Here is a 20,244-nt window from a genome sequence, read left to right on the forward strand (position 1 = left end):
AAATCAAAGTTTCACTGCATTAGACAGCTGATGAAAATCTCCGTCCAACCATAAAATGTTACACTCTAGTAGGCACTCCTTTTGACTTACAGTTGAGGACCTCAAATCCGGAAAGCTTGGGACCAAAGGGTTTCTAGATTACTGGTTTTTCTGGATTTCTGGTCTTGAGGGCCTTCCCAAAGATATTTCCAATTTTTAATAACTTCTCTTTGATTTAAAGTAGGACAGGTGAATTCTCCATTTCTCTAAGTCATATAATTGAAAAGAGTGAAGCTGATGACTTGTTTCATCACTCGTATTTTTCCATAGTGAAGAGTGTACATGTGGTCACCTGTGACACCTCTACGTAGATGCTTATGTAGCAAAGTAAGCCGTGAGCCGTTCCAGATTTCTGGTCTTCCGGGTTTCAGGATTCCGTATTTGATGTCCTCAACTGTATTTTTTACATCAACTGTCAACCACCAGGAAATTTCTTGATTCCCAACAGTAAATAACAAATGAACGTAGAAATTAACAATGACATTCACAAACTTTGGAATGATATTCTGAAAGGAGCATTCAATGAATCTCAAATCACACACCATGGAGTTCCACCGCAGAATCATTCAAAGACTGGCACTGGTATATTCAGCATTAAAGCATTAAGTGTGTAAAACTCAAATATAAAAAAATATGAAAATGAATGAAAAAATAATTTACTATTTTGAAATCCCCAATAAAATATTTATCTGTGGCAAAAAATGACCACATTTCACTATTTTATCGTTAAAACACAATGGTACACATAAAATAGATGAAACTCTTACTTGAGAATAATGCAATAATATCAAGCTCCCATGGATGAAAACTAATCAAAATTATCAAGAAGCATGAGCCAAGTTTGTTTATAAACTTTCTCAAATAAAATCTGCAGTGTTTGATAGTGATGCCTTGAGGGAGCCAAAAAATTCAAGCCAATATTACCCATAAATTGCATCATCACAGATGAGATTTTTATGACCACTGATAATATAGTAACATTGAGAAATGCGACACATGTATAACCACGAAGCAGGTATAAATATCCAACCCTAAGAGACCAGCAATCACATTTCTAAAAGGTAATTTCTTTACTGGCATTGCAAAAAGCTGGTGTTTCATAGTCATACACTTCAAAAACTACAAATATTATTCACTTTCTGCGCACTTTCTCTCAGCTCCAGTCACTATTTAAGAGCACTGGCGAAAGAAATCAACAGCATACTCCTTCATAAACACTTTCAGCCTATACATCATCTCAGTCATACTCCAACGTGGACTGTATGGATAATCCTCCACCTTACATGTATACGGTTTCCCATATGGCAAGCAGCGGACTGACTGCCAAAGGTATAAAGGCTTGTCCTTAGGAAATTTTGGAGGAAGAGCAACATAAACCAAACAAAGAAGTACTCCATCATCGTATAGAATGCATGCTTTTGAAAATGTCAGAGCATCATACTCAAGAACAGAAGAGCCGAACTCCACCAAAAGTGCAGCCAAAAAATCCTTCCTCAAGTTGAAACTATTGGAAACAGATTTTACCTCAGAATCTAATAACTCTATCACTGCAGGGACATAATCAACAAGGCAGCGGCCGGGAGGAAAACATGGAACACGGAGGCAAGGGTAGTAAAGACTTCGTTCCAACTGACAAGACAGTTGCAGCTTTGGGGAAAATCTACTCATTAACGGTCCACCTATTTTGGGGTGCAGGCCAATGTCATTCGATGCAGGGAAAGTTACGTACAGAAGAGCTTCTTTCGGACCAAGATCGGGTGATGTATCATTCTCAGGAGGTAAACATGTGTAGTCCACTGGGAGGCGTATTGAGAAATGAACAGGTGGAGGGCCTTCCTGGTCCAATTGCTTTCTGTCTTTGCACTGCACTAATACCTCAACATCATCCTCAGATATGCCATCTTGACTAATAACTGATGTATACTCAAATTGCAAACGTGAGTAGTTTTTCAATTGGTCCACCTGTGAATCAAGATGCAAGACATACAATTAGTCCTACTGATATGTTACAAGCAAAAGAATGTACAACATCTAAGATGTTGTATCCATATATCTAATCCATATTCAATACTAAAGACATTAACAGCAGTAGATTAGGAAATCTGCTGCCATTAAAATATGTCACTGAAACATAAAATTATGCATCGCAAAAATAGATACTCCTATTTCCCCCTTAAAACTACACCTTTTCTACATGATAGCCAGAAGCAACAGGAGAATCACAAAAATTCGAATACGTTAACTCACTGCTTCTCTAAGGTAATATGTACTGCCACCATATAGAGTTCAACTTATTAGTTAAAATTGAAGCAAAATCATAAGTCCATGAACATTTTCTCATGGCCAAACACCAATGATTGGTTTGACAATTAGGGGACCCATTTTGCAACATTCACCCCTTCAGAATACACAAGTTGTCTTGACAGCTAATCATTTTCAAAAATAAAGAGTCAATAACATTGTACTTCTTAATGCAACAATTTCACAGTACATATTCCCATTTTTTTTTTTATTGCAGGATCACTGCTAGTTTGCACATATAATCCCCAGTGAGCAGCAGATACTTAGGGCTTCCAAAAAAATACAAATACATATTAAAAACAAGAACCAGAAAATTTTTAAGGCCTGTTTACATGATACATTGACATGTACGAGTTAATGTACGTTTGCGTGAATGATTTTTGTGGACCGGAACGGAACATGTACGAATGCATGAACCAAATTCGAACAGGATCTATTTTCTGTGCATGCATTTGCACAAGTTGGGTGGTTACACGGTGCATTTTGGCATTCATTCTCGCGTTCATACATTTATACATTAACCCGTACGTGTTAATATACCGTGTAAACAGGCCTTTAGTCAAATCTGTTAATAATCAATCTGATTTCTTCTTTTCTCAGACACTGCCGAAAGTTACGAATGTTCTAGTTTTTCAATCAAACCCGAATATCACAATTCAATACAAGAATTAGATAGAATGGAAAGGGAAGGAAATAATTACTGACGAGAGTAAACAACAACAAATGACATGAGGGTCATTCTTTATCAATTCAACCTAAAAAATGAGGACTTAGCACCCACCGACTCAGATTTTGAAAAAAACATTTCATTCTTTCACTAAGGCATGAATAAGCCTCAATGTGTTTTTCCTAGCTTCAATAGTGTTTTGGTCGCAGGCAAGGGCGTACCCAGGATCAATACTAGGGGGAGGGGGAGGCAAGCCCATGGTTGTTCAAGTTATAGGTAAGACTTAAGCGTGGAAAAGGTGATGAAATCAAAATTTTAAGGAAATTGTAACAGCTCTTTATTAGTCATAAATAATTTACTTGAAAAAAAATATTATTTTCCTTAAACACATTTGCGATTTTTGCTTCTACCGGGGACGTGGGGGAGACTGCCCCCTCCTGCCCCTCGCTAGATACACCTATGGTCGCAGGCTCCAAATCTTTAGGAGGCTTCTTAATCTCAGAGCGTGCTTCTCAAGGGACATTTTTTACTCAAAAAATTATTTTTTGCACATTGTTTCCTTCAAAAATTTTCATCTATTACAACAAAGGTGGAAATATAATTTTTTTTAATGACATTATCCCATTCATTAAAGTATTAGCCCCATCCAAATTTCTTAACTCTTAATCAACAATATTTTTCAAACAAAAACATAGATATCTATGAATCCCAATAATCACCAAAAGGGTATCCATCAATTAAATAAATTTTCAGTCATTTAATCATCTCAAGTATTAGTAACATCTTCAGAAGTAAAAATAATGGATTTTTTTATTCTATCAACAAAATTATAGAATATTTTAATTTATAGAAAGGTTGGAAATAAAGGGATTTGATTTGACTCAGAGCTCACGAGATAGAGGTGTTTTCACATATTGTAAATAAAAAAACGATCTACACTGGCAGGACTAAGTGGCAGCCTTAATTTTTCTGCAGATTGAAATTATGTCACTTCCTGCCTCCAGAATGTTACACCAAAGAATTGAGAGCTGTCACAATAGCTAATATTTAACAATTTACATATATCGAGAAGTCTACCAAGTTATGGACCCAGATATGAAACACAAGAATAAGTGCAAATAACCGTTTCCAATACCGATAGTAATCATCTTCCATCATTTCATTCTGAGATTACAAATTATTCTAATCCCCAAATGCAAATCACATCAAAGTAACAATATGGGCCTATGAAGTCTGACACATATCCGGACACATGCAGACAAAATTAAGGTAAAAATTTACCTGATGCTTTCTGTAGAGAGTTAACAGTTCTTCCACCACCTGGAGCAAAGCATTGGGATTTTCAGGATTCCAGTTCAGCAAACTAGGAACATGCTCCTCCAAGAACTCCGGATTAGTGCTAGACAGAAATGAAGGATCATCAAAGCAGAAATCTGGGGGAAAATGCGGGTTGAGGGCGTCGAGGACAACGCTCCATGAAATTTGCTGGCCAGCAAATGGAATGACAAGTTTGAAACGGTCGCCATATGGTTCTTTTCCTTCCTCAGCCAATCCCGTTTGCACATCACTGATGGTCACTTTGGACTCACATCCTATTAAAGCATAATAATTCAATTTAATGGAATAAAAAACAACAACGAATAAAAAACATCAAAATAAACTTACCGAAAACACTACTTGACACCACAGCCTCCACAAGTGGTAAAAAGTCTGAGTATATACCTTCTAGCACAACCATGTCGATAACAACAGATTGTCCTCTTGAATCAATAAACATCTAAACGTTTACGTTTCCCACACTACGGTTCAAAAATTTTATACATTGATGCGATTGAAACATCATCGGTAGTTGAATGACTTAATTGGAAAGCGACATGAATATACCGCTTACATACACACAAGCACTTTGATCTCAATGCCGCCACCTTCTTGCCCCTCAAAGAAGAAGTATCACCCACTATTTCACCTTCACTTGAAACTCGAACTATATAATAAAAAGGCAATACATTGTGCGATACATATTGAAACGAACGTGCTAAATATCTATATCTATATTCCTGCTGACGATTTCGACTATTTCCCAATTATTCGCTACATGTCAATTCGTATGTCGACTGTTTCCCCATCCCCAATTTTTGGCTGTGTTTTCTTCTTCATGGGATGTTCAAAGTGTGAATTTTTGTGGTTTTCATGGCAAACATTTATGGTCGTTAAAAAATTTGAACCGGTGCCGCTTATTTCATATTTGGTCTAGAATTTACCAGCATGCTTATATACTGCAAGTATTTGTTTTACGGACGCTAAAGATACCATGCCTTGAGCGTGAGAATAGTGAACATTGTTAAGTCACAGAAAACAACCTTTCCCCTAATAGAGCTGTGGATTATCTATTTCCCTCATTTAAAGTCACACTTCCTATCTCTCTGGGCCGGAGGGTAACGCTGAGATTTTGGTTTAACGTCGTTTTAAATTATGTTGTTGTTCTGCCCTTTGTGTGCCAATTTATTGCGAATAGAAGAAGGAACGAATTCGCTCAGATACTTCTGCTTCTCATGTCCATACATCTACAACATAACGGAGAAGTTCTCTCGTCGTTTGTATACGAAGCCAAAGGTATGTCACATCGTCACATCATTGTTTCATTTCTTATTTTTGTGTGGGATGTTTTTACCTTCGGAACTCTTTTCTTCAGGAGTGTGACGACGTCTTAGGCGGTGCAGAAGCTTGGGCGAATGTGGATTCGACGGAGGAGACCTGTCCAAAATGTAGTCATCCAAGAGCATATTTTATGCAAATCCAGACGAGATCAGCGGACGAGCCAATGACTACGTTTTATAAATGCTGTAATCTGCAGTGTAATCATCGCTGGCGTGACTGAAAATATTTTTGTGTACTTTGCGTTTGATTATGTTACTTGTTTTTGACAGTATAGATTGTGGAAATTAAATTTATTTATTTTGTATATTTGAGTTAAGTTCACTCTCCTAGTCATTTCAGTCTCGAATTATTTTTAAAAGAAGTAATTTATGTTTTAAAATACCTAACTTGGAATCGTGTAATAGGTAAAAAATTGCGGATAAGTTGTGGTTTTATGGGGATACATCACGGCTTCTTTCCATCGAGAAAGCACAATAAAAATGGGATCCTCATGTAGAATAGTCAAAATTTATCTGCTTGAGTAAGCATATCAATGAGTATGTACACAATGGATCTTGAAGAGCTGGAGGAGATACCTCATTATTAAGATTGTTAAGAGAGCAACCCTACCTATCTGATGCCAGTTATTTCACTTCCCTATGATGCTTTTTTCAACTCCTTTCATGTCCACCCCAACTCCAGGAAACCTGAAATCCGGAACGTTTGAAAATTCCTCTTGTGTAGTGTTTCGACTAGCCACCTCATGGCACCACTCTCCTAGCTTTGTTCTGGGACGATTAGGAAGTTAGCACACACTATGAATATACGCTAACAACCTAGGCAGGGATCACACGTAGGGATCTCAAATATTGAGCACAATATATTAACGAAATATGCCTTGAAGACCAGAAATCTGGAAACCCTTCGGTTCCAAGCTTTCCGGATTTAAGGTCCCCAAATGTACGTGCCTTTTGTCTTCTGAGGGGAACTTTTTCCTTCATTATACTCTCCATATTAGTACTGTATCATAACATATCCAATTGACAATGTTCCTCTGTAGGCACTATAGTGCCCTTCTGTACCCTATTATCAATTTGATATGGGTCCAAACCCAAGGGATTTGGACCTCAACCTATCCCCATGAACCCTCTTAATGCCAGAGAATAAGCATAATGCTCATAGGTGTGGCTATTCATGAACAGGAAATATCCAACTGCAACATCTCAAGATGGGGAATGGACAATGACTGAAGGCAGCTAACTAAGCTCTGCAGATTCGAGTGCTGGTCCCGTAAATATAAGTGGTCTACTTTCTCCAGAGATAGATGGGTTAAGGATGAGGACACTTTCTTGTGTAGAGGTTGGAAAACTGCCCTCAAATTCAAGAGTTCATATACTCATTACAGCGAGCAGTATGACGATGGAAAAGGCCATGTATACCACTCCATCATTATGAGTATTTCATCAATCGTGGCAGATTCTACTTCTGCGACAATCTCGGAGAGAGATCAAGATCTGGTAGGGTAAGCAACAAGGCTTCCCAAATCATCCTTAGAAACCCCTATCAAAATACAAGGATAGGCACATAGAGAACAAGAATGCAAACTGAAAGAAATAAAGTACAACTTATTCCAACATCTAGACATTTGAGGAATATGATGGCAAGGGAATAGTCACTTAATGAGCCAGGAATACAGAATCATTCATGGAGCTGGATAAAAAGAGCAAGATATAGGTTGTTACCATAGTTATTACTAAATGAATATTAACTATCTGCAGCACATTCCATGCAATTGACAGACTGTTAATGCATAAAATATTATTATTAAAGTATTCCAACAATTATGGTAGGTTTTCATTGAGTACATATGAAGCATTCTGATACCCTCCCTTTCCTTCATGTACTTTCCTCTTCAATAGGATGGTTTCCTATTATTTTTTTATTGCCTAAATTAAAGGATTATAACTCCAGGAGTACGTATTTCACGCTTTTAGATTTTTAAATGACGATATCCATTTTTCGCGATTAAATGAAAAGTGAAAATTTTCAAGTGTGCGAAAACCCGACGGCTAAGTATGAATGCAGGAAAAAGCCTGTGTGACGTCATTCTGGCTTCAGCTGCTGCTGTATGAGGCCACCTTGGTGCAAGACTCTGAGCACTGCTACAATGCAGGCTGCCAGCAGGTAGCAGAGTGCCCAGCTAGCAGGTAGTGCTTGGCTGAAATAAGGATTATTAATACCCTATCAAACGAAGGAAACTTTGTGACCTTAGGCATTTTTTAATAGGTGATTATTAAGAGATGTTTCCCTGATCTCTCTGCCTCATGTATGCATTGGTAATATCAGACAATGCAAAACTCCAGACTGCTCGTAAAGCATCTAGGTCCCTGTGATGTCACGAGGAATGGCATCATATGGGCACCAATCTGGCCTTTTTTTAATGAGGTGAAAATTGACCATTAACATTCGTCTAAACTGAGATTTCTAAGACCAAATAATTTGTATATTGTGAATACACTAATAGCGAGTAACGAATCGCAATCTATGCCTTTCGCTGTATTTGATGAAAGAAACTTCCCAATTCGCAATAAGGCCAACTCCCTTTCATTATAATTAAAAAAATCCTATTCTCTTCCTTCCTCTCCCTCGTTTACCTAACATTCTACCCTCTATTGCTGTTTTCAACTTCCCCACCCCACCAAGTACTCTCTCCATCCATATACCTTCTATCTCCTACCTACCTCATCTAGATGTTGCTTCACCTAACCCATCATGTCCAACGCTTCTTCGTTCCTCCTACTCTCCGTCCACATCACCATATATCCATTCTTCTCCACACCCACATCTCAGATACCTCTACTCTTCCCTCATCCTCCTTCCTAAGTGTCCATGTTTCCGCACCATAATGAAGAAAATGCGAGGAAGAAAGAAGAATTTACTGCTATTTGACTACCAGCAGACATTAGAGGTGGATGAGATGACAGCAGATCTGCTTAAGAATTTAAAAGGGAAACCTAAGAAGAAACTAAGGTCGTACTGAAGTGGCATTTTTTAGTGTACCCTCCCCCAAAATTTCTGGTATCCCCCCCAGAAATTCCTCTGCATTCCTCCGAACTTCTCCCGCTAAGGATTTTTCGCACTAAGGTTTTTCGCTCAAAGGATTTTCACACAAAGGCCCTTCGACTCAAAGGCTCGGAGACTAAGTCTCGGGACTCATGTCTCCGAACTCTGCCCTCGGAAATCAGCCTACCGAACCAGCCATACCTGGAGATCAAGACTGTGCCAAAATTTTGCCTCAAAATAGTGAAAAATATTTTCCCCCCATAATGTCCCCTCGCCACTCTTGTTCTCCGAGCGACTCATGTTCGCAGAGAAACTCCAATTTAAAATCCCGTCAGCCAATCGCTGTCATCTTCTACGCTTCTGCATTTCCCCTCTCTCCCCCCTCCCTACGCTAGCTAGGGACTTCCCCTCAATTCGTGCCGGCAGTTTGGCAGGTGGGCGGACACCCTCTCTTCTCTCTCGGACACGCACCGACTAGGAGCTCTGCAGTGACGAACTTTTCCTGTCTCAACCCGTCTACGGCCGCAAGATTCCAATGATTGTATTACGGTATTTCGCCTAAGGGCACTATGTATTCTATTCTTAGTTCAATATATGCGTTCCCTTGTGGGACAATGTGGTAATTCTGAATGGCTGTCTTGTATTCATTTAATTCTGACCCCGTCTGTCTCCCCAACCTAGTCAGTTCGAATTTGAGCGACTACGAAACCATTTCGTACGTTGCAAGACTTAAATAGGTGGTACGGCGGAGGAATACCTACTCCTTGGCAATCAAGGGGAAGTGGGTGCTGAGGCATAAGAATGCAGTTTGGAGTGAGAAGTACTCCACTTGTCCTATCACAATTCTCTCTCCCTCCAACACCTCATCCCACTATGTCTTTCCCCTCCTTGAATTCCAATGACTTGCCTCTACCATCTATCACACCACCTGGAGATAGAGGAGAGAAAACCTGGCGGTATGCGGTTCTCCCCCAACCTCGGCTTGGTTGACGGACGTTTTGCAGTAGTGCCAGTCAACAGGGGTGCCTACCGGCAGATTTAAACCGATGCAGCTAACTTGAACATTGCCCTATTACCCCTCCACTCCTTTGCAAATTCCCTCCCCTCTGCCCTGACACGATTCGGAGGTCGCTAGCTCTCTTTTGCTTCGGCGCTGGTGGTGGACAGATTGCTCGGCTGAGATGGGTGATTTCTGCAAAATCATACAGCTTGTACTTAGTGTTTGGTAATGCTTCATATGAGATCATTAGTTATCATTGTTGTTTTCTGTAATAATTCTGATTTTGAATATTTCTACTTCTAATAGATATTGATTGAAAATGACTCATAATTTTGTGACAGTTCCTTGAGTGCTGATTATTTTTGTTTGTGGAGTCTTTCCTTCAACCAGCTAGGGACAGACGATCGGAGTTCCCGGTGTCTGGGGCTTACGTTCACAATCTGGAATGTTTAAAGACGTAACGCCACACTGAGTTGAGGGGTCTAAGGGCTCACACCCCCTCGAAATGCCTAGAAGATACAGATTTAAGTAAATCCCCTCTTAGAAATCCCCCAATAAGCAGCCCTCCCCTGGTGAACCACTAAACAATATTTCTGACCATGGCCTCTAAAGCCACTTTTTAGTACAATTAGAAAATTTTATCATAAAGATAGATTGCAGGTGGATTTTACTGGAAGCATTACAGCAGACCCTTGCTATACATTGGGTGCGACTTATGATGGATTCAGAATACGATTTGAGCCAAGTATACCATCATCATCATTAGTCAACAATCCTAGGATTGGTTTGATGCAGCTCTCCATTCCTCCCTCCTATCCACAGGCCTTTTCATAACAACGTACCTCTTCTCTTTTATATCCTTTATAACCTGTCCTACGTAACTCATTCGGGGTCGTCCCTTGCCCTTCTTCCATTCCAGCTGTCCTACGAATGATCAATGGATTTTTCTTCTCATGGAAAAAATTGCCAATTTCATTGGTATATCAAGTAATGGTTTCACTGGTAGTGGGCCCTGTACTAAATGGCAATGTGGGTTGTCCCTATTCCCTCCTCTCCACTCCTATCTTCTCCCCGGAGGCTTCGTCGAGCACCTATCTCTACAGCGCCTCCTTCCTTTTTCCTTCCCCTCCCTAGGTGACAGAGCGTATCATTTGAATTATTGGGTCCTGGCCCCGGTGTGTTGTATCCTTCAAAGGGCCCCCTTGGGCCCTAATTCATTGTCCTTCTACGATTGTTTTCATCTGCAGGCCATCGTGTCTCATAATGTGGGCAACTAAGTTGTCGTGCCTTCTGGTTAAGGTTTTAAGAAGACTTCTCAGAACTTCCTCATTACTCACATGGTCGATCCATTTTATCTTCATCGTTCTTTGGTTGCACCACATTTCGAAAGCTTCCACTTTTGACTTCTCTGCTGCTGTCAACATGCAATCCTCGCTTCTAGAGAGAAAAATGCTCCATATGTAGCATCTAATGCATTGCTTCCTTACCTCTATGCTTCTACTGTCAGCTGCAAGAATTCTTTTTGTAGAAGGCCCTCTTCGCCTGCACTATTCTACTGACTATTTCTTTCTTGTTTCATCCATCATTGGTAATTCTGCTTCCCAGGAGAGGAAACCTCTTCAAGCTTATGATTTCTTAGGTTAATGTTTCCTCTCTTTTCCTGCATACTATTATCTTAGTGTTCTTTTTGTTGATATCTGGCCATTGTACTTTCAATGTTTGTCAATCTTCTTCAAAGCCTCTCTTTGATTTCATTGATGCTTTCTCGATGTAAACATTAAAAATTACAGGGGACAGTCACACCCTTGTCTCACTACTTTTCCTATTCTTACTTCTACAAAGTTAGGTCCACATTTTATCACAGCTACTTGGTTTTATACACACTGTGAACAATTCTATGATCATTATAGAGCACTCCAATTTCTTTCAGAATTCCAAGTACATATTGAATTCCATTCCACGTTATCAAATGCTATGAAAGTCCGTTTGTCCTTCTCCAGTCCCTTCTTGTTGGTATTTTATTGGAAAGCACTGGTAGTTGTAAATGAATTAAATGCAATAACTCTTCATATTTTAAAAGTTTTAGTAGTACCGTATTTTAACTTCACACACATAAGGATTGTTAACAAATACAGATCAATAAACAATCTTGGTAACCAACCAACAGAGACAAAACACAACTGAAAATTACAAATGTCAACACCCCCCCGTAATTGAAGATGTGCTGAAACAGCTCTTTAGCATTTCCATCAAATGAATTACAAATTTTTTTTTTTTTTTTTAATTATTTTTAAACCATGCCTAAACCTCTCATACATTTTTCATGTTTTATACGATTTAAGCCCTTGGTAAGTATGTCAGCTGTCATTTCCTCAGTGGAGAGAAAATCTACGTTTATATTACCGTTTTCTACTTGTTCTCTAACAAAATGGTATTTCACATCTACATGCTTCATTCTATCATGGAAAACAGGATTTTCTGCTAACTTGAGAGCGCTCTGATTGTCCTCAAAAATAGTAATAATTTCTTGTTCCTGAAATAATTCGGAAATAAGATGTTTTAGATGAATAGCCTCTCTAGTAGCCTCGGAAAGAGCAATATATTCTGCCTCACAAGACGATTGGGCAACACATTTTTGTTTTCTACTACTCCAGGAGACTGGTCCACCTGCACAAGTGAAAACATATCCAGAGTATGAATGCCTATCATTTAGATCATTTGCAAAATCTGCATCAGAAAAACCAAAAATAGGCTTCCCAGTGCATTTGTATGTGAGTCCCATTTCCATAGTACCTTTTAGATAACGAAGTACCCGCTTGGCCATCTTCCAGTGTATATCTGTATGCTTCTTATTAAACTGGGAGAGATAGCTAGTAATGAAGGAAATATCTGGCCGCGTGTTGACGGAGAGATACATGAGAGTTCCAATTAATGACTGGTACGGGACATCTATGATATCCTTACCCTTCTCTTTCATTTGACTAACGTCAACTGGGGTCGAAACAATCTTACAATCTTCCATGCCAAAACTCTTTAAAGCATCTTTAATGTATTGTTTCTGGTCTATCTTGAATACTCCCCTCTTCTCATCTCTTGTAAAATTCATTCCCAGGGCATGTTTGATCTTGCCAAGATCCTTAATGACAAATCTCTTCTTCAATTCTTCCTTCAATTTCTTCTTTTCTTTCTCATCATTGGAGAATATAAAGAAATCATCAACATATAATGTAATAATAACTATTTTAGTTCCAATATGTTTAAAGTAGACACAGGGTTCATGTTTTGATTTAATATACCCTATCTCATACAATAACTTGTGAACTGTTTTGTTCCAAGCACGACTAGCCTGCTTGAGTCCATAAATAGACTTCTGTAATAGACAAACCTTCTTCTCTTCACCTACAGCTATGAAACCTTCTGGTTGTGTCATATAGATGGTTTCATCTAAAGTGGCATTTAAAAAAGCAGTTTCGACATCCAGATGTTCAACATCAAGATTCAGTTCTGCTGCCATAGCCAACAGCAAACGGATAGTTGAACCTCTGACTACCGGAGAAAAAGTTTCTTCAAAGTCTATACCATGAGTTTGAGCAAAACCTTTAGCAACTAAACGAGCTTTGTACTTGATGATCTTACCACCATTGTCTCTTTTCAATTTGTAAACCCATTTACATGGTATTACACTTTTATTTGCAACTCGCACTAGCTTCCAAGTTTCATTTTTTCTAAGACACTCTAATTCCTCCATCATTGCTTTCATCCAATGCTCTTTGTCTTCACTTTGCATAGCCTCTTCAAATGTGGTAGGTTCTTTGTCAAAGAAATTTTTTGCTTGTAAAACAACATGATCAGGAAATTGTTTCTTGTTACGTACCCTTTGAGGATATCTAGGACTCTTAGCAGTTTCTTGAACATTAGTCCCAGCTTTATCTTCTGTTGAGTCTGCATTTTCACAAGGAGAATCCAAAAGAATTTTAACAGCAGCCGCAGCTTCATCTTTTGTTGAATCTGCATTTTCATTGTAAGAATCCAAAGGAATTTGAGCATCAGTACTGCTCTCACCGGAAAAATTATTTTCTAAAAACACAACATCTCTAGCATGGACTACCTTCATATAATTAGAAAGATCCCTAAATTTGTAAGCTTTCTTATTCTCACTATATCCTACAAATATATGTTCCTTGCTTTTGCTATCCCACTTCTTGCGTTCCTCCTTTGGAATATGTACAAAAGCTCGGCAGCCAAATACTCTTAAGTGTGTCAAGTTGGGACGCTCACCTGTCCATTTTTCTTCTGGAGTCATTCCTGTAACGGATCTATGAGGTGATTTATTCTTGAGATACGTAGCAGTTCTCACAGCTTCTTCCCAAAATGACTTAGGTAGTCTGGCACTATGCAACATGGAACGAGCCTTCTCCACAATGCTTCTGTTTCCCCTTTCAGCAACACCATTTTGCTGAGGAGTACGGGGTATGGAAGTCTGGTGAATAATTCCTTCTGACTTAAGATAATCTGAGAATTCCCTATTAACATACTCAGAACCATTATCTGATCGTAAAATTTTAATTTTCTGGCCAGTTTGCTTTTCCATGAGGTTTTTAAACTCTTGAAACTTTACTCTAACTTGATCTTTTGTTTTAATGAAATAGGTAAATATCATTCTAGAGTAATCGTCTATAAATACAAGTAAATACTTATTTCCTTCTAATGATTTTACACTGAATGGTCCACAGAGGTCAGAATGAATCAACTCTAGGCATTTAGTCGCCCTTTTACTTTTGATTTTAAGAAAAGGTTCTCGACTCTGTTTCCCTTCTAGACATGCAGTACATACAGTTCTATTTTCCTCAGGGGCGTAATCAACTCCATCAGCTAATCCATTTCTCAGTACATTCATACCATAGCGGCAGAGATGTCCCAACCTCCAATGCCAAAGAGTTTGCTGAGAAGGGTTAGTTGTAGCAGCCAGGGACTTTTCTGATACCTGTGACTCTATCTTATATAACCCGTTACTGGGAAGAGCAGTCATTAAAACATTCCCTGAAATACTACAATCATTATCATGAAAAAATTTAGCACCTTCTTTCGTAAATACTACAATAAAACCTTTTGAAACACATTTTGACACAGATATAAGATTTGTAGCAAGATTAGGCACATGAACAACTTCAGAAATACTACTAATACTGTTGTTGTTATTACTTTTGTGAATCATGACATCACCTATACTGTCACTCTGCAACTTACGTTTATCAGCACACACAATCTCCAAACCAGAGTTACTTTTAACATTGAACAGAATATCTTTATGAGGAGTCATATGGGCAGTTGCCCCGGAATCCACAAACCAATCATTTTTATTGCTTTGAGCACAACCACCAACACCTAAATCCGAGAATAAAGTGTATTGTTTCTTGTGTAGCTGCTTGTGGGTTGAACTCGATGTCTGTGCCGTTTTCTTGGTCTTGTTTGGACAGTCTGGTTTTTTATGGCCGGGTTGGTTGCATCCATAGCAGACGATACCATCTTGAGAGTTGTTGCGTTTCGGGAACTTCTTTTTCTTCGGAATAGTTCGAGACGCATTGGATGCAAATGCAGTCTCAGTTGCACCATCATTTTTGGACATTTCATTTAAGAGTTTAGTTTTCACCATGTTCACCGTTACTTCAACTCCTGAATTCTCGAGTGCCATTACTAGGGGGTCGTAATGTGAAGGAAGACCTCCAAGCAAAATAGCAACTAAATCCTCATCAGGAATCTCCTTCCCAATATCAGCAAGCTTCTGAGCGGTATCCATTACGGCAGTTAGGTACTCTTCAATGGACGTATAATCTCCGAGGGATAACCGGTACAAAGTCTTTTGAAGGTTAAGTCTCCGGGCAAAACCCTTATCTTCATATGCATCGGCAAGAACTTTCCATGCTTCAGCAGCTGTTTTGCATCTTCTTACATGTATGATAGCGGAATCGTCCACGCACAAACAAATCTTAGCTAGGGCACGCTCATCCTTCCTGGACTTTGAAGCAGCATCAGTATGATCATCATTTGGGTATCCATCAACAGCATGCCACAAGTTTTGATCTATTAAATACGCCTTCAGCTTAAATTTCCAAGTTGGATATCCTTCACGCCCACACAACGGCTTAATGTGAGACGATATACCGGATGCGTCAGACGACATTATGAAGACTTCACTTACTTCTTATAATTTACCAGTGCTGGGCCCATAACCTCTGTTGGTATTTTATTGGAAAGCACTGGTAGTTGTAAATGAATTAAATGCAATAACTCTTCATATTTTAAAAGTTTTAGTAGTACCGTATTTTAACTTCACACACATAAGGATTGTTAACAAATACAGATCAATAAAACAATCTTGGTAACCAACCAACAGAGACAAAACACAACTGAAAATTACAAATGTCAACACTTCTCTACTAGCAGCCTAAGAGCCAAAATTGCTTCTCTGGTGCCCTTGTTTTTCCTAAATTTCCTTATTTTCTATAATGGTTCAAATAATTTCAAATTTTGCTGGTTATACTTCTACTTGCAAAATATACCTTATTTTATTCTTGCCATATTTTTAAATGAAATGCAATTTTAACATAGCAACAGTTACACTTGCTAATGGTCCTAAAATTGACTCCTTGTCAGAAAAAATGCAGATTCAACATACAATGAACTCCACTTTACTATCAGTCCTCAGGAATGGCTTAATATCATCAAGTGAGGGTCTGCAGTATTGTGGTCTCACAAAAGAATGGGAAAGTAACAGAAGACAGTTACCATCTGTAGTGTTCAAATCATGGCGCTCTACCACCAAAAGGCAGCACCGCCTGGAGAAAAACAGGCGGAGGACCCTTGGCACCGGCAGGGTGACGGTACCCTAGGGATTTGGCGCCCTTCTCCGAGAGTAGCGTCCTAGAGCCCATGCGAATGAGACCTGCCAGCTGTAGCGCAAAACTGTGACTGAATCCGCGGCCATCGCGATTCTCTGAGTGCGACTCAATTGTATTTGTGATGCAATAAATTGATACATAGTTCATAGTTATATAGGGCATTGTTATTTAGCACGAAATAACCTTTAAAGACCCTAAATCATCGAAGAACAATATCTCTTTTATCCTGCACCTCTAAAATATTAATAAACTGAAAAACAGGTTACTATATGGAACAGAGAGCAAAGGTATTTTTTAGATTTATGGTAACTGCTAAATATTGGCCGTAAAATACAAAAAGTAGAGGTGTAATATAAATTAAATTGTATCAGTAACCGAGAATCTTTCATAGATTTTGTACTGTGCAGTATTCTGATGATCCTTACCATAGAATATCCAAAAAAGCCAATCATTACAACCAAAAATCATTGTGGCTAGCAGCACCATAAGGTTACAAGACACTTATGCCCTCTGAGACAAGAAAGGCTTAGGCAGGACTCAAACTCAAATCCTATGCATTGGCAGGCAAATGCTTTGAACCCACTTCCTCCAAGATGATGACATCAAATTGAACATTCTAGTAAATATTTAGTGTCACGAGCATTGTCTTGGAAAGAAACACTAATTTCATTCTGACTAAAACTTGAGATTTGATCATCTCCATATTAACTCAAATTGCATGACTAGGTATTTAAACTGTTGTCCTTCCGAAGTGCTAATTGGTACTTCCAGGGAGGAAAGGCTTGGGTATTCCAATGACCCATAAAATTGCACCGGAGGGATATCAATGACTCCCAGCGGAGTCACTGATAATAGATCAGTTGAAGTGTAGAAGCTATATCAATAGAACTTGCATAAAAAGCAGGAGTTTCGTTGTTCTACCTACCTACCAATGTCCTAAATTCTATCACCATGGCCTATTGTTTATCAAAGAAAGTTGCATGGGAATGTTTAAAGACTTCGCTTAGTGAAGTTAAAATAGATTGCACCTAACATAAAGTGATGTGAAGTGTTATGATGCAAGGTAAAATTTACTATGAAATAAAATACTCATCAGGGACTTAGCCATAAATCTTCACCAGGAAGGAGCTTGGGTGGTGTGCGGGTTGCATATACTGATATTTAATTATAAATACAACTGCCTTACATGAACGAGGGTTGCCCAGAAAGTTAAGATGCACCATGTTTTTTTTCTTCCACATTTATTTACTGCACATTATTAAAATTACACACAAGAAAGAATGACATTTCTACTACACACCCTATTTTTTCATGTGATCTCCATCCAGTTTTATGGCCTTCCTCCAGCGCGAAACGAGGGCATGTATGTTGGTACCAATCCTTGTTCTGGCCACGGAACCATTTCTTCAATAAGAGAATCATGCCCTCGTCGTCCTCAAAATGTCTTCAATGAATGGCATCCTGTAATGCCCCAAACAAGTGGAAGTCCTAGGGAGCTAGATCAGGGCTGTAGGGTGGATGGGGTAGCACTGTCCACCCCTATTTCGCCACGTGTTCAGGAGTCCTCAAACTTGTGAGGGGTCAAGGGTTATCTGTTAAATCAAAACATCTTTTCTGTTGGTATGGTGCAGAAGTCGCTGGCAGTGCGCTTTGAAGTTTATTAATGTGTTCACATTTGCTTCTGAAAATGGTTCCACCTCTTGGCATCAATGATATGGCAATGACAACATTAGCTCGCTGCAACATGTCAGGTGTGACAGGCATGGTTGGTCCCCCAACCGCTGCAAATGTAGGAACACCACCAGACCAACTTCGAATGTGCTCCTTTGTTGAGAACAGTGATTATCAGTAGTACTCCTGTTGACAGCAGATGATCCATAGGCTTTGCACAAACGTTTGTGAATATTCTCCACAGTTTCTTTCTCTGAAGTAAGAAATTCAATGCCAGCAAGCTGCTTGTAACATACATGTCTTACAGATACCATTTTCAAACGGTCCTGCAGCTAAGCTATCTGCCGGAAAAGTCAGAAATTTTGCCTGCGCACTAATGAAACTTCTGGTAATGCATATGTTATGTTTCACATTCGCACCATTGTTGTCGGCTGAGAAAAAATTTGGTGCATTACTTCCAGGGCAACCCTCGTATTCGTTGGAGGATAGATGCCCTTGGGCATGTGGTATCCTCAGCAGATGTATGGCAGGTAGTTATCCCGAAAGGAAAAAAAGTTTGGGGTGAGGGCTCTGAAGCTCTCTACCTCTGCACCCCAGGCCTGCCTAATACTCCAGGAATGCCTGATACTCATATGTATATGACTATTTGATTTCATCATTAACTTCATAAGTATGTACACCTATGAAGTGTAGAGTAAATTTCTGTGCCATAGGATCTATTCCCAAGCAGCAGACGATATCCATCAGATAGATATCTAAATAAGGCTGATACATCCAAAACACATTATTACAAAATGGATATTTTGACAACATTATATAGATATCCTATTTGTAACATCCACGATGAGTTGCATTCATAATGTTACATAGACATTAAAGATGTAATATCAGTGATATTAAAAAAATTGGGATTGCCAATAACCATAATACACACACCTATTATCTCCTCATTAGATGCTGTGTAGATATCTAAGAAATTGGTCGATCAGAACCCGGCTACTGTTCGGTGGACGGCAATTGTTGGGCTCTCGAGTGGTGTCTTAATCTCTTACCCACCTTCCCTGTTATGACAGACTATACTGCATCAATTATGTGCATTGCAACTGCTTCAGTGAATGTCTGTGAGACTCCATATAGAAAAAAACCATTGCTTTGACCAGGATGCAAGGTAGATCTAACAAAATTTCTGCCAGTTTACCTAGCACTTAAAATTAGTAACAGAGCATTTTCTACGCAGAAAAAAATATTAGCTTTAGGGGATAAGATAATGTATTCTGCAAGACATACAATTCCTCAGTATATTTGTGGTCAAAGACAATTCCTTTAATTGTATGGTGAACACCTAAGCCTTCAAACTCTGGCTTTAGCCTAGGGATTGTAATGTGTACATTAGGCTGGGCTTAAAAATGACTTTTTATAAGGACCAAATTAGCCCCATACAGGAAAGTTGCCACCACCAGGGTCTCAGATCCAAAATTTTTTCACGATCAGATGATATTAGCCACTGCTGCTTGAGCCCTAAAGTGTAAAGTTTGCAAAAATTCAGGCTGACTTTGAAGACGAACACGTATAGAGAATAAATCACTAGGCCCGTTTTGGAGACAAATAAAGATGAATAAAGCATTCAATATTATATTGACTTAGTTAAAAGTTAGTGTAAGAATTTCATGGCTTCACAATGAACTTCAAATTTAAGTTTTTTAAGAAATAACACAAAAGATGGCAATATTCCACAGGTTTAATTTTCTGTACAACGCGTTTCGACCGTTAGGTCATTATCAAGTACAATAATGATAGTGATAGTCATAGTACAATAATGATAGTCATTATTGTACTTGATAATGACCTAACGGTCGAAACGCGTTGTATGGAAAATTAAACCTGTGGAATATTGCCATCTTTGTGTTATTTCTTAAAAAACTTAGAATGTCATTCCACTGCATAACGCCTATTTCTGTTACTTCTGA

The 20,244-nt window shown here is 38.9% G+C and overlaps 2 protein-coding genes across 2 annotated transcripts; one reads left to right on the forward strand and one right to left on the reverse strand.

The window, feature by feature from the left end:
- Positions 1 to 314: 314 nt before the first annotated feature.
- On the reverse strand, positions 315 to 5,065 carry LOC124168954 (BRISC and BRCA1-A complex member 2-like). The gene is made up of 3 exons (XM_046547371.1): positions 4,673 to 5,065; positions 4,289 to 4,599; positions 315 to 2,001 (listed from the first exon to the last, which is right to left on the reverse strand). The coding sequence occupies exons 1-3, from the start codon at positions 4,782 to 4,784 to the stop codon at positions 1,210 to 1,212; spliced, it is 1,215 nt and encodes a 404-aa protein (XP_046403327.1). The 5' UTR covers positions 4,785 to 5,065; the 3' UTR covers positions 315 to 1,209.
- A 66-nt stretch (positions 5,066 to 5,131) lies between these two features.
- Positions 5,132 to 5,969, forward strand: LOC124168955 (DNA-directed RNA polymerase III subunit RPC10). The gene is made up of 2 exons (XM_046547372.1): positions 5,132 to 5,620; positions 5,700 to 5,969. The coding sequence occupies exons 1-2, from the start codon at positions 5,480 to 5,482 to the stop codon at positions 5,883 to 5,885; spliced, it is 327 nt and encodes a 108-aa protein (XP_046403328.1). The 5' UTR covers positions 5,132 to 5,479; the 3' UTR covers positions 5,886 to 5,969.
- The last annotated feature ends 14,275 nt before the right edge of the window (positions 5,970 to 20,244 follow it).

Source organism: Ischnura elegans, chromosome 12 (assembly GCF_921293095.1).
Source record: "Ischnura elegans chromosome 12, ioIscEleg1.1, whole genome shotgun sequence".
In the NCBI taxonomy this organism is placed as follows: Eukaryota; Metazoa; Arthropoda; class Insecta; order Odonata; family Coenagrionidae; genus Ischnura; species Ischnura elegans.